We start from the raw sequence: 12,182 nt of genomic DNA, 5'->3' as shown, positions 1-12,182 counted from the left end.
TCATAATCTAGCAAAATTGTCTATTTATCTTACTTATTAGTTTTTACAAGTTTGTGCAAATCTTGAGTAGGCTGCTCCTGCTTTGTCCCTTCAACCTTTGTGATTTATTTTGGGGTTGAAATGAAGGGCTTTGCACTTGGGAGGAAGAAAAAGTTTGTCTTTAGAATTCCTTTCAGTGTAGGGTAATTACTGATTCCACATATTTTTGTTTCTTAATGGTTTGGCATTTTTGCTCTGCATTTTAAGTGTAATTTTTGCTTGCTTTGAAAAGGTGATGGGATCCAGAAAACAAGGTGCTGGGGAAGAGCTCAGGGCATTTGAATTGTGCTCAGCCTGATTTGCTTATAACTATGGACAAGTAGAGCTCTTCAGTCACTAATCCTGTTTTCTTAAAATTTTATTTATCTTTTCTTAATTTTAAGCTTTTAGGCCTTTAGAGATTCCAAGCAGTATTGTTACAAAAACAATAGCAAGCAATTTCTGCCCATAATCTGTGGGTTGTGATGGCTCTAGAATAAAAACTTGTTGCCAAATAAATTCATTATACTCAAAAAATGAACTCTTGGCAACCACATAGTCAGAATAAAAAAAAAAAATCTTCCTCATAACTTTCAAGGATCCCTTTCTTGCTTGCTAGATATTTAAGCAATAAAGAAATGCCAATGACATTTCTCAGATTAAGGACTTCTAAAGGGCTTTCTTGAAAAATAGCCTCATGCCACGCTGCTTGTTCTGGAATTAGAGATGAAAAAAATTAAGATCTCTGGAAACTTGGCAGCATGGGTTTCTTGTTTCTCTAGCAAAGAATTACAGTGCAAGATTTAATGAAAGAGATTTAACCTGAAGTCACTTGTTGATGTGGATTTTGCTGGTGAGATGGTCACTAACTGACAAACTGGTTCTGATGTTTCAGCATGGCAAGCGCCTGATGGTGGATCAGTGCACGACGTGCGACTGCTTCCAGTCAGCACCTCGGAAATACACCCTGAGGTGCACCAAACTCAACTGCCAGGCCTGCCCAGCGGTGAGTGGAGCAGCCTGGGGGGGATCCTTGGGAATGTGTCTGATGAGAGTCGTGGTCTTCACTGTACACACTGCTTTACGTCTGGTACAGCTCTGGGGCCTTTGGCCTTGGTTCAGGTTCTTCTGAGAAGTCTTGCTCTGTGTTCTTTCCATGAAGTAGATGATATGCACCAAATCTGATCTAAATCTTCAGTGTAGCAAAGATAACTTTACATGGTACTCAGCTCCACAGGCACAATTAATTGTTTATTTTAGATTACTTACCCTTAGGGCAATATAAGGTTTGGCAAATCATTTGCAACAGGAACTGCTGAGTCCTCTTTCCTACAGTGTTGTCTGTCCCTCCAAGGACTGGCAGTTCAGCCAATTCTCCATGCTTCAGCCCTTTTCTATGACTCTTCCAAATTGTCTAAAAGGTGGGCTCAGTAGCATTTGTTTGGTTCCCAGCCCATACCTTTGGTGATTTGAAGTGATTTTTCCCATCAATTCCCACTGGTTTTTTAAGTCTTTGCTGCTGCTTTGGTGCCGTCACCTGCAAGGAATGACTTTGGCTGAGAAAGCCAGAGGGATATATCTTCCATTTTTACTCTACTGACCAACAGTGTGACAGGATTGCCTGATCAGCTCTGCTCAATTCTGTAGTTTTCTCTCTTAGCACCAGTAACTCGAATAGAAGGAGACCTAAGTGAGGTGCAGAGGCTGGTCTGATCACCCTGTGTCCAAAAAGCACAGACCAGGAGCTAAGTTTCACAGAAAAAAAACTTGTATGCCTCTTCCTCTTCATCCTTTCCCTGGATAGTGGATGGAGCCCAATGGCCCCAGCCAAACCCAGAGCCTGTGCAAGTGGTGGCCTTGGCACCCAAAATCCACGTCTCTAATATGATCCTGTGGGATTCCTGGCTGATGTCCAGGAGGGGCATACACAGATAGGACCCTTGGAACAGAGAGGGGCAGAATTTTTAATGAGTCAAATCTCCCAGCCTGAAGTAGAACTGGAAAGAACTGCAGGAAATGTAGTTAAGTTTCTGTAGAGTAATTTCTACCAATTAAAAAAATAGAGCAAGACTGCAGGCTCAAATGATTTCCTGCAACTCTTTTTCTTGAAGAATTGTCAACAACGTCCCAGCTGGCCTGTTGTGAGCAGAAAAATGATGATGTGACTTCCAAATGATGTCCAGAGACAGGTCAGTGGTTAGGACAACCCAAGGCCAGCCAGCTTCATGTAGAGAATACAGCTCAGATAATTCATAAGTGTTCCACTTGTCCACTGGGCCATCAAACTGACCTTGACCCCTTTTATTTGGTGGTGTGGATGTAGCCTCTGACAAAAAGGACAATCTGGAATACTATTTGTGGTTCTAGACCCTAATATCACCCCTTCTATAAGGTTTCATTATAGACATAGGCTTCTGAAGGGAAAATAAATGGCCAAGCTCAGTGCTGAGCATCTTTCTCAAAATATAACTTCCACAAAATATAACCTGGCAGATCCATGAAAAAAAACCCAAACAGATACACCAGGTTGAATTTGTGGCCAGAGACATGTGTTCATGTGTATGTTCTCACCCAAAGATACGCAAGTATCCATTCTTGCTGCTTAATGCAAGGAGCCAGCTGTAGAAATTAATGGTAGAGGAATCAATATAATACATGATTAGAAAAAAAAAAGGGGGGAAACATTCCTCTTCTGCTTCTTTCACCACCCACACATTTCCCAAACAGCTCCTTTTCCCCAGGTGGCCCAAAAGTACAGACTAGACAGAAAACCCTGAAGAAAGGGCCGTTTCCATTTGGGCTTATTAAGGACTGTGAACTTGTGGTTGGGAGATATGCAGCTACCCAAGGGATGTTGCAGGTCTAGGAGAATATATCCCTTCCTAGCCATTGTAATGAATTTGTGGAGCTTGAAGGGAAAAGAAATCAAATAAGCTACAGAATGTCTTCATCCCCCTAAGGCCAGTGGGATTCACACAATTCACAGGATCTTTCCTGTCTCAAAGCCTTTGACTTCATGGTATACCCACATTAAAAGCAATTCCTTGCTAATGGATAAAATTTAAGAGTACAAATGGGTTAAGAGTACCAATTCTCTCAGGAGCACCTGCTTTCTCCTGGATGCTGAAGTTGTGTAAGGCAAAACACTGGCAATTGAAGTGCAGCCAACTCCAGCATATTCTGCTCAGGAGGGTCATTTTATGATCTGCTTTAGGTGCTTATATTTTTGCTAGTAGTGAAAGTTCACCTAAATAGCAGTGAACTATGTTTTCCCCCAATGATTTAATAGTAACTCCCCCTCCCCAAATTCTCTTTCTATAAAAAACATATGGATAACATGCATGCATGCCTTCACTGAACCAGAAAGTATTTGTTTTCTTAAAAATGTTCATCTCATCATAAGCAGCTGTTGGTTGTCTGGAGCAGCTGGGGACATTACTGTGGGACACTTCATGTGTTAGCTCAGTTCCTTTCTGCTTGGTTTGGTTTTTTCCTTTCCATCATTCACTCTATACTTTTCTGCCTCTCCACCTAGTTCTGCTCATTCTCCCATGCTCTTTTCCTGCCACTGTTTTTCCCTTCAGTGCTGTTTGTGGGGCTCCATTATTCCTCTTTTCTTTCTTGCTCTCCTTTTCCCTTATTCTGCCCTTTCCCTGCCCAGTGCTTACTGAATATTTTGCTCTTTTTTCTCCAGTTTCAGCACTTCCAAATACTTTTCCATGTCGCACTGTGTAGAATTCATTGGTTTTACTGAGAAACATTTTGCTGGATGTCATTTTGTCCACTGAATCTGATTTTTTTTTTTTTTTTAGAAAAGCTTCTTAAAATAAATACAGCATGCATGCTTAAAACAAAATAAACCCAGAAAAATGTCTTTCACCTTCTAGAACTACAGAAGGCATGAAATCCCTGGCTCTTGCTGTGGAAAATGTGTGCCAACTTCATGTAGCATCAGGCTGAGAGATGGAAGGGTTCAATATCTTCAGGTAAGTTTTAAGCACTCTTTATTTTACTTATGAGTAAATGTAAATGTATCATCAACTTCTGTTGAACCCCAGGGAAGTGCATTTTCTTCCTTTTTGATTAGGTAACATGGTATTACCAGTGTTTTTTGTATCCCAGAATAATTGATCAAGGAAGTTAATTTGTTTGTAAATGAAAAAATGGGTGACTTCATACCCCAGTGCAAAATCCTAGAGGGGCATTCTAGATTCAGGAGTGTTATCAAGGATCTTTAACTGGAATATGACTTCAAACAGGTATTTAGAGGAAATGAAAACCCTCACTTAAAATGTGAAATAGTTAAATTGAAAATGTGAATTTTGAGAAACTTCTCCAGCATAGAATCATAGAATGGATTGGGTTGGGAGGGACCTCAAAGATAATCTTGTATCAATGCCCTGCCATGGGCAGGGACACCTTCCAGCAGAGCAGGTTGCTCAAGAGCCACATCCAGCCTGGCCTTAGTGCAGGTTATGTTCTTAAACAGGAGTGGGTATTTTTCTGGTTAAACCCCATCCTCTGTTGCAAGAGACAGCATCTAAAATTTTCTTTTATTCCATTCCTGTGAAAAATCTTAGATGGGGAGAGTATGGGAAGAGCCATAAAGCGGGGGAAAGGTCTGGAGCACCCGGAGCAGCTGGGGGGGCTCAGCCTGGAGAAAAGGAGGCTCGGGGGGACCTTCTGGCTCTGCACAACTCCCTGACAGGAGGGGGAAGCCAGATGGGGATTGGGCTCTGCTCCCAGGGAACAAGGGACAGGACAAGAGGAAACAGTCTCAAGTTGCACTAGAGGAGGTTTAGATTGGATATTAATTTTTCTTTTTCACTTGAAGAATTTCCAGCATTGGCACAGGCTGCCCAGGGCAGTGGTTGAGTCACCAGCCCTGGAGGGATTTTAAAAATGTGTGGATGTGGCTCTTAGAGAGGTGGTTTTGTGGTGGACTTGGTTGGCAGTGGGAGGTTAATGGCTGGACTTGCTCTTAAGTGCTTATTCCAAAGTAAATTGTTTGGTGTAGGGATGGGGGTGTGGTTGTATATATGTTTTCTAAAGACGTTCCCAACTCCTCCAGAAGGTAAATAATTGTATATATGTCTCTTTGAAAGACAGATCATAGGCCAGACCCCCAAATCTCTCACTTAGAGAAGTTTTTTTTTCCTAAGTTAATGGAAATTTCTTCCCCGTTAAGAGCTGAAAAAGGTCAGGTTTTGGCAGTCTGGGCAGAGCTGTGATCAATATGGCCATGGAATTAAACAGAAGATAAGGACTTTGTTGATAAACAAAGATTTCCATGTTTTATAAATGTCACCACCATGGTACTTTAATTGAGACATCAGCAAAGTAATATCCTGAAAACTTCCTGTCCCCGGTTGTTTCTGTGTAAAGCTAACAGCCCTTCAATCTTTCCAGGCAAATACATCCCTTCAGGATGGCTGTGACAGTCACACCTGCAGAGTAAATGAGAGAGGGGAATTTATCTGGGAAAGGAGAATCACTGGCTGTCCTCCATTTGATGCCAGAAGATGCTTGGCTGAAGGAGTAAGTAGTGAAACAGGTCCTGTTCCCAGATTTCCTAATGGACTCAGTCATGTTTCTGGTACCTTCTGTGCTGGGGTGGGAAACCCCAACCCTCTCCCAACACCTTGGCTAAACTGAATTTGAACTTCCTCTGAAATTCAGAAAGATGTAGGTTTTCTCTGTTTGAAAATATGAGCTGTTTTTCTGTGGGACTGTGCTGACTGCTGACCCTAATTCTGTTATGAATATGAAGCTGAATATTTGAAGTATCAAACATTTACAAGTGGTTCTTCCAACAATGTTCTCAGTTTGGGATCCAGAGCAAAACTGTATAGACAATGACACAAACTGAGAAATATGCACATGAAATGCTAAGATATTTTTTCTCTGCCATTATGTGAGGTTAGGGAAAGGAATTTTCACACTGCTGTAGAAAGATCAAACTTCCACAACTACAGTTTTTTAGCAGGATAAAAAACCCTGCACAAAGTACCCACCCATCTTTCTTGTGATTTGAAATTAATTAGACAATGAGGAGCAGAGTGAGGTGTGAGTGTAGCACATGGGGCCCTGTTTTTGCTTATCAGTCAGGTTTTACACATCTTACAGGTGTTTATATCCACCTGCTCCAATTTTCTTGGGCATGGCAGGAAGCAGGGAACCTTTAGTAAAGCTTGTGGCCAAACCAGTCTGTTCATGCACATGAAACAAATAGAGAATTTGTGTATAATGTGGGAAAAATAAAGCTTCTACAGGGCATTTCTCACTTTGTGAAATTGTAAGACATGGTTTTGTTGTATAAACAAAGATTTAGAAAAGAATGCTGCATTGTATTACAGGCTTTGAGTTATTATTGTATTCAAGTGATGTTAATAGAAAATCAGTGAAAACCAGTTTACTTTTTAAACAGAATTTCTCCAACTGCATTTATTCTTTTCCTGTCCCCCCCCCCCCAACAGAACTATTTCAGCTATAAAATTAATGGTTTTCATCTTGTTGCAGATCAAAATTCTAGGGTTTTTAATTAAAAAAGCCTCCAAACTTTTGCATGTAAGCTCAGGGGTTGAGTGCAATAATAGCATCACCCTGCAGTATAAATATTTCTCCATTTTGCATTTCACTATAGTTTTTCCATAATTTGCACTATACATATATTTCTGAGAATTATATTCTGCATGATAGCAATGAAGCAAGAAACAGAAAGTTTTATAGCTTTTCAAACTTACTAGACAGATGTGATATTTCTTAAACAGAATGAAACCTGAATGCTACTGGTTTTACCCTTCTGGTTTTCAGGAATTTATTTGTATTTTATGTCTTTATTTTAGAAAGCTCCTAATAGAAGGTGAGAGCAATATTTTTTCAGGTGTTGAACTTGCTAATAAGTCAATTACTTCCAGTTAGCTACCAGCAAATATCAAAATATCAAATATTGATATTTGCTACCAGCAAATATCAAAATCAAAACAAGTTCAAAATCTTAAAATTGATAAAGAGAAGATTATTAATGTAGATTTATGATTTTGTATAATATAGAAATTCAGGGTTTTTTTGGTTTTTTTTTTTTTTTTTGCCTAGTACCCTGCTTTATACATCTTCTTTCAGCAGATAAGAAGTGTATCATTTGTACCAAAATTTGAGTTTTCTTTTTTTTAATCATTTTAGGGCAGAATTGCAAAAATTGGCAACACTTGCTGTGACACATGTAAGTAGATAATCCAGAGATCTTGTATGGAAAAGGCAGAGTGTGTAAGTACCTACATTTTCCATAATATGCAGTGTAATGAACCAGAGCTTAGCAACGTGGTTATAATAAACCATCAAAGAAGCCCACCCTGTGACATGCTGCTGTCATGTTTTGTCATCTAGAACACATGTTTTGACAGTATTCCCAAGTGCTTAGAAAGAAATAGATACTCTCCACATTTTATGCAGATGTTAATTATGAATGTTTTATTTTATTGTTCATCTGGTGATAACAGGAATGGTCCTGCACAGACAGCCTGACAAGTCACACAACCTGATACTAATGAATATGTGAGGAAAACACTTCATGAATAATAAATCAACTTAAAATTAATTAATCAAAAAAGCCCAACCCTGGTGGCAATAATGTTTTTGATAACATATTAACCAAAAATAGTAGGGGAAATGCATTCCTATGGAACAGCCTGACTTCTTAAGTGTGTCAGTTTAGGGGGTCAATCCTGCAACCCTTAATTTCATGCATCTTTGTGTGGATAATCCAAATGTCAGTCAGACATTGAGAGTAGGAAGGGTTTGCTTACATAAGGAAGGATTGCAGGGTTGAGCTCTCATTTCTGAAATGAATCACTGATGCATTTGTGAGCAGATAACCTCTCAGTTTTCTCCTCTGTAAGTAAAAGATAATACTGTAGCTTATATACAATTAAAAATAAATATCACTAAGGATTGAAATTCTCTTTTAAGGTCAGAATATCAACATCTTGTCTGTGTTATGTCTTTTAATTTTCTTATTTTTGCTATGCATGTGCTCATAAATAAAAGATGGCCAGCATAGCAGCCCATCACCACACTGGCATAGGAGCTGCTGCAATAATACCCCTGATGAAGGATGGTAACTCCTAGAGAGTTTGCAGCCTTTGCCTGTCTGTATAATCACTGAGCTCTGGTTTGAGAGATAGAAGTCAGAATGCTATTGAGAGACTGTCATCAAATGGATCAAAGAGGTAATTTGGTTAAGGGAGCTTTAATCTACCAGGCTACAAGTAAGGAATACTGAAAATTATTTATTAACAAAAGCAGATTTTGAGATTTAAAAGACAGGGTGGTGGGCAGCTAGTGCCAATCACTGTAGTTGAAGAGAAACTAGTTCCAAATGAGCACAGATCAATGAATAGATTTATTTAACAGAGTCATTTAAAAGTGATACCTCCCTGCAGCAGCAAAGGCAAACTGATCTAAGTGATGTGCTGCCTGCCTAAAACCTCCCATATTGAATGGACCTTCATATCCTTATTCCCAATGATGTTTTGCCTGGATGTAGCTCCGTTTCTCATGGACATAGATTACATTATCTTCCAAGGTCTTGAGAGTCTGTCTTTCAGATGTCTCTGTGCCATACAGAATGGGGCAAAGACCTCGTTCCCTCAAGTCCAGGCTGATGCCTTTGGCTCAGCAGAGTCCAACAAGTCCTTGGCAAAGGAGCTGGTTGAGGAGCCAGTTTCCCTTCCTATGTTATGCCTTCACAACTGGACTTTTTTAGTTTGTCTGAGGGCATTGTTCCAGCTTTTAGGTTTGTGGGAGCACACAAGTGAACAGCTCCTATTTTCTCATGAGATTTTTGTGGTATTAGCCACAGGACTTGATAATTGGCAAAGGATATTCCTTATTTTTCCACTTAACAAAGAAGTTGTGTCTCTTTTCTCTGTTAATTTCAATCTCACGTGTCTTGTTAAGTTGCAAGCACTTGCCTTTGCAGAGGAGGCACAGTCAACAAAAAAAGCAAGTAAGAGAGGTAAAGTAACTAGAAAACAAGTTGATAAGTCAGGATCAAAAAGGGGATAAAGCTGTGTTGAGGCTGATGACTTTTTTTTTTTGTGCTTTTCAATTGTGTGAACACAACTGTCCTTTCAGGTGGACAATTTTTATAAAGGAGTGATGAAATAATTAAAAGTTCCAGTTCTAGCCCTGGAACCAGAAATGAGCTGCAACTTTTTTTAAATGAAATTTAAGGTTTTAGCAAGGCACAGAGTCAATTTGGTACCAACATTCTGATGGAAAGCTGTGTTTGCTTGTAGGAAGATGGATACCTTTCCTCTTACCTTTGTGTATGTACTTAGTTGTGCAGCTGCCCTGCTGAATTCCTTCAACTTTCTGAAATGTTTTGGGTAGCACCTAAAAATCAGTCCAATATTCTGTTAAACACAGAAATTTCGTTGGTTAGCTAGAAATGGGTATGAGTAGGAGTCTGTCTTTTCACAGAGACACAAAACTATAGTAAGACTACACAGAGCTGCTGTTGTCTATGCACAAAATACCCACTGAAAAAAGCATTGGCTCCTTCACAAGTCTTTAGATGCAGACCAAAACAAGCAAGAGTTTAGAAGAAAATGTTCTGGATTAGTTTATATTTGAGCATATTAATGATGAGGTTCTCTTTGAAAGTGGGGGAACAGAGTCCCTGTTGGTTACCAGAGTTAACAGAAGAGTCTAAGACCAGGGGAGAGGTTGGTGATAAATGGCCAAGGTGACTTTAGAACAAAGCAGTCAATTGAAAATAAACATGAGGGAAACCCTTCTCTAGTGGAATTTTAGGGCTGTAGTGTGAAATTGTCACACAACTCTGCATGACTTACTCTAAGGAGACACACCCAGCTAGGGATTTTACCAGGAATAACATTTCACTGACAGCAATTTTAGGAGTAAAGGGAAGTGAGTTACAAGAAGCAATTGCCAGCAGTGTCAAACACTTTTTAAATTTTTTTTTTTTTACTTGGTAGGTGTGGAGGTGGAATGTCATCCAGTAAGTACCAGACTGCAGTATGGGAATATCAATGGATGTGTGGCTGACAAGGAGGTGCCCATTTCTCATTGTGAGGTAAATAACAAAAATCAACCCCCCTTTTTCTTTCCCAAAAGGAACCTTTTCTTCCACCATGGTTTCACTTCAGTAAGTGGAGCATCAGTTTCTCATTGACTGACTTAGTGTTAACCTCATTGGCACTTACTTCCCGAAGTAATTTGCTGATGCTGAATTTTCCCTAGTCAAACCAGCATGAAAAAAGGCACAAAGCCTTTGTGACAAAGGCCTTTGTGACAAAGGCTTTGTTCATCCCGCCCTCTTGCTTCCATCAGAAATTAATGACTCTGAAGTAGCTCTGTTAGGACTTTCTGCTTTTAAAAAAGGAATATTTATCTTCACATTTGTGAAGCTGATTTTCAGCTCTGAGTATGTAGTTAAGCACCAAGCCTCTGGGTTGACTAGGAGAATTTAAATAGGTATTTAGATAAATGACATTTTAAAAGACCTTTAAACCCAAGTGCCAAGATTTGACTTGTGTGCCTTATCAGTTCTGGGATTCCTCCATTAGCTTTGGCACCAAGCTCTTGTTTTCTACATGTCTTGTATCTTCCATAATCAGATTAAAAGTTTAATTTCCAGCCCATCACTGCTTACACCTTATATGGCAACTTTCTTTTAAAACAGGAGCATAACTTCCCTTCTGGGTGTTCCCATCTCTGCTCTTTTCAAGATAACCACGCCCCATACAAGGATTTTAATCAACCCTTGTGTGCAATCCAAGTTATGGCATAACTAATAATTCTCAGCCTCTTGTTCTGTCTACAAAGTAAATGGTCCTTAGCCATAAAGTCATGAGTATTGATGTTTCTCCTGCAGAAGTCCAGATTTTACATTGGGAATACACAGTATTGAGTACATTTTTTCTAAAGTCCTCCCTGATAATGATGGGATATTTTAATTTGATTAGAAATAAGAGCACAAAGCCACCAAAGGAAATGGACTCTGACAGAGTGTTAAGTGAGGCTACTTGTTTTGACATCATGAAGGCTTACAGCTACAGGCACTGACAGCTCGGTCTAAATTAGTTAAGTGGCCAGACAAGCAGGACAAGAAAAAATAGCACCAGCAGGGCAACACTGGGTGTGTGGGTTGCAACATTTGGGCTAAAGCACTTTCTGAATGCATGATAGCCACATTTGCTCAGAAGCCGACAGCACAGCTCTGGACATGCCCTGTGAGATTTTAGATTCCGGGCTCTTTTGTGTGTGTGAGCAGTTTCTTCACCTCTCCTTTGCTCTGCTTATGCTTATAAGAAGTTACTCTTTGAGCAGCACCCTGCATTCTGGAGTCAGGCACCTCTTTCTGAGTTCATGTTTTCAGCAGAGCACAGAAGCCGGACAAAGTCACCCACGGATATTTTGAAGGAAAGAACCAGGATTCTGAGTGTCATGAGGCTCTGTTCAAACTTCAGCTCTCTTCTTTTTCCATTTAGGGCAAGTGCAGAAGCACCACCAGGTACTCTCCTCAGACAGGGCAGTGGGAAGACCACTGCAGCTGCTGCACAGCCACTCAGACCACCACGGTGACCATCCCACTGCGCTGTCCCAACGGGACGGTGGTGCAGCACTACATCCACTCTGCGTCGCTGTGCGAGTGCCGTGCTCGCAAGTGCACACCATGGGTATTGCCCGGGAGCCCAGCTGCTTAATCTGAAGCTTTATGATGGAGGAACTTCACAATGCAAGCCTCATTTTCTCTGTATGCTGCCTTATCCATTAGAATCTTGAAAAATTGTATAGACGCAGCAAACAATAAAGCTTACCAGCACAACAGAACACGGTCTGATTCATCTTGGGGTGGATTGTAGGAGAGAGATTCCCTTCATTTCACTGTGGAAATGAATCCACATTATTGAAAAAAATCCCAAAAGAACAACTGCAAATAAATCATGCTCGGAAGCAGTTGCTTATACTTAAAGAACATTTCCCAAATAATTTAGTGTTGTCTGCAGAGACATTACACTTTCATTTCCCACTTCAGTCCTCAGTGACACACTGTGAACTTATAATTTTTTTGCTCTTTTTCCTCCCATTCTTTTCAGGGAGTACAGTAATTATGGGATAAGGCTTCAGAGTAAGAG

General features: G+C 40.1%; 1 protein-coding gene across 1 annotated transcript in view; it reads left to right on the top strand.

The window, feature by feature from the left end:
- The window catches only part of VWF (von Willebrand factor), a 119,967-nt gene extending 108,090 nt beyond the window's left edge, over positions 1–11,877 (top strand). The window contains exons 47-52 of the mRNA XM_053978117.1: positions 914–1,024; positions 3,906–4,004; positions 5,428–5,556; positions 7,201–7,240; positions 10,020–10,117; positions 11,535–11,877. Coding sequence (XP_053834092.1) covers positions 914–1,024; positions 3,906–4,004; positions 5,428–5,556; positions 7,201–7,240; positions 10,020–10,117; positions 11,535–11,750 — 693 coding nt within the window. The 3' untranslated portion in view covers positions 11,751–11,877. The remainder of the gene's footprint in view (positions 1–913; positions 1,025–3,905; positions 4,005–5,427; positions 5,557–7,200; positions 7,241–10,019; positions 10,118–11,534) is intronic.
- Positions 11,878–12,182: the final 305 nt, after the last annotated feature.

This window comes from Vidua macroura, chromosome 5 (genome assembly GCF_024509145.1).
Source record: "Vidua macroura isolate BioBank_ID:100142 chromosome 5, ASM2450914v1, whole genome shotgun sequence".
Taxonomy (NCBI): Eukaryota; Metazoa; Chordata; class Aves; order Passeriformes; family Viduidae; genus Vidua; species Vidua macroura.
The sequence above is the reverse complement of the archived record's forward strand: the minus strand, read 5'-3'. Positions and strand labels throughout refer to the sequence as shown.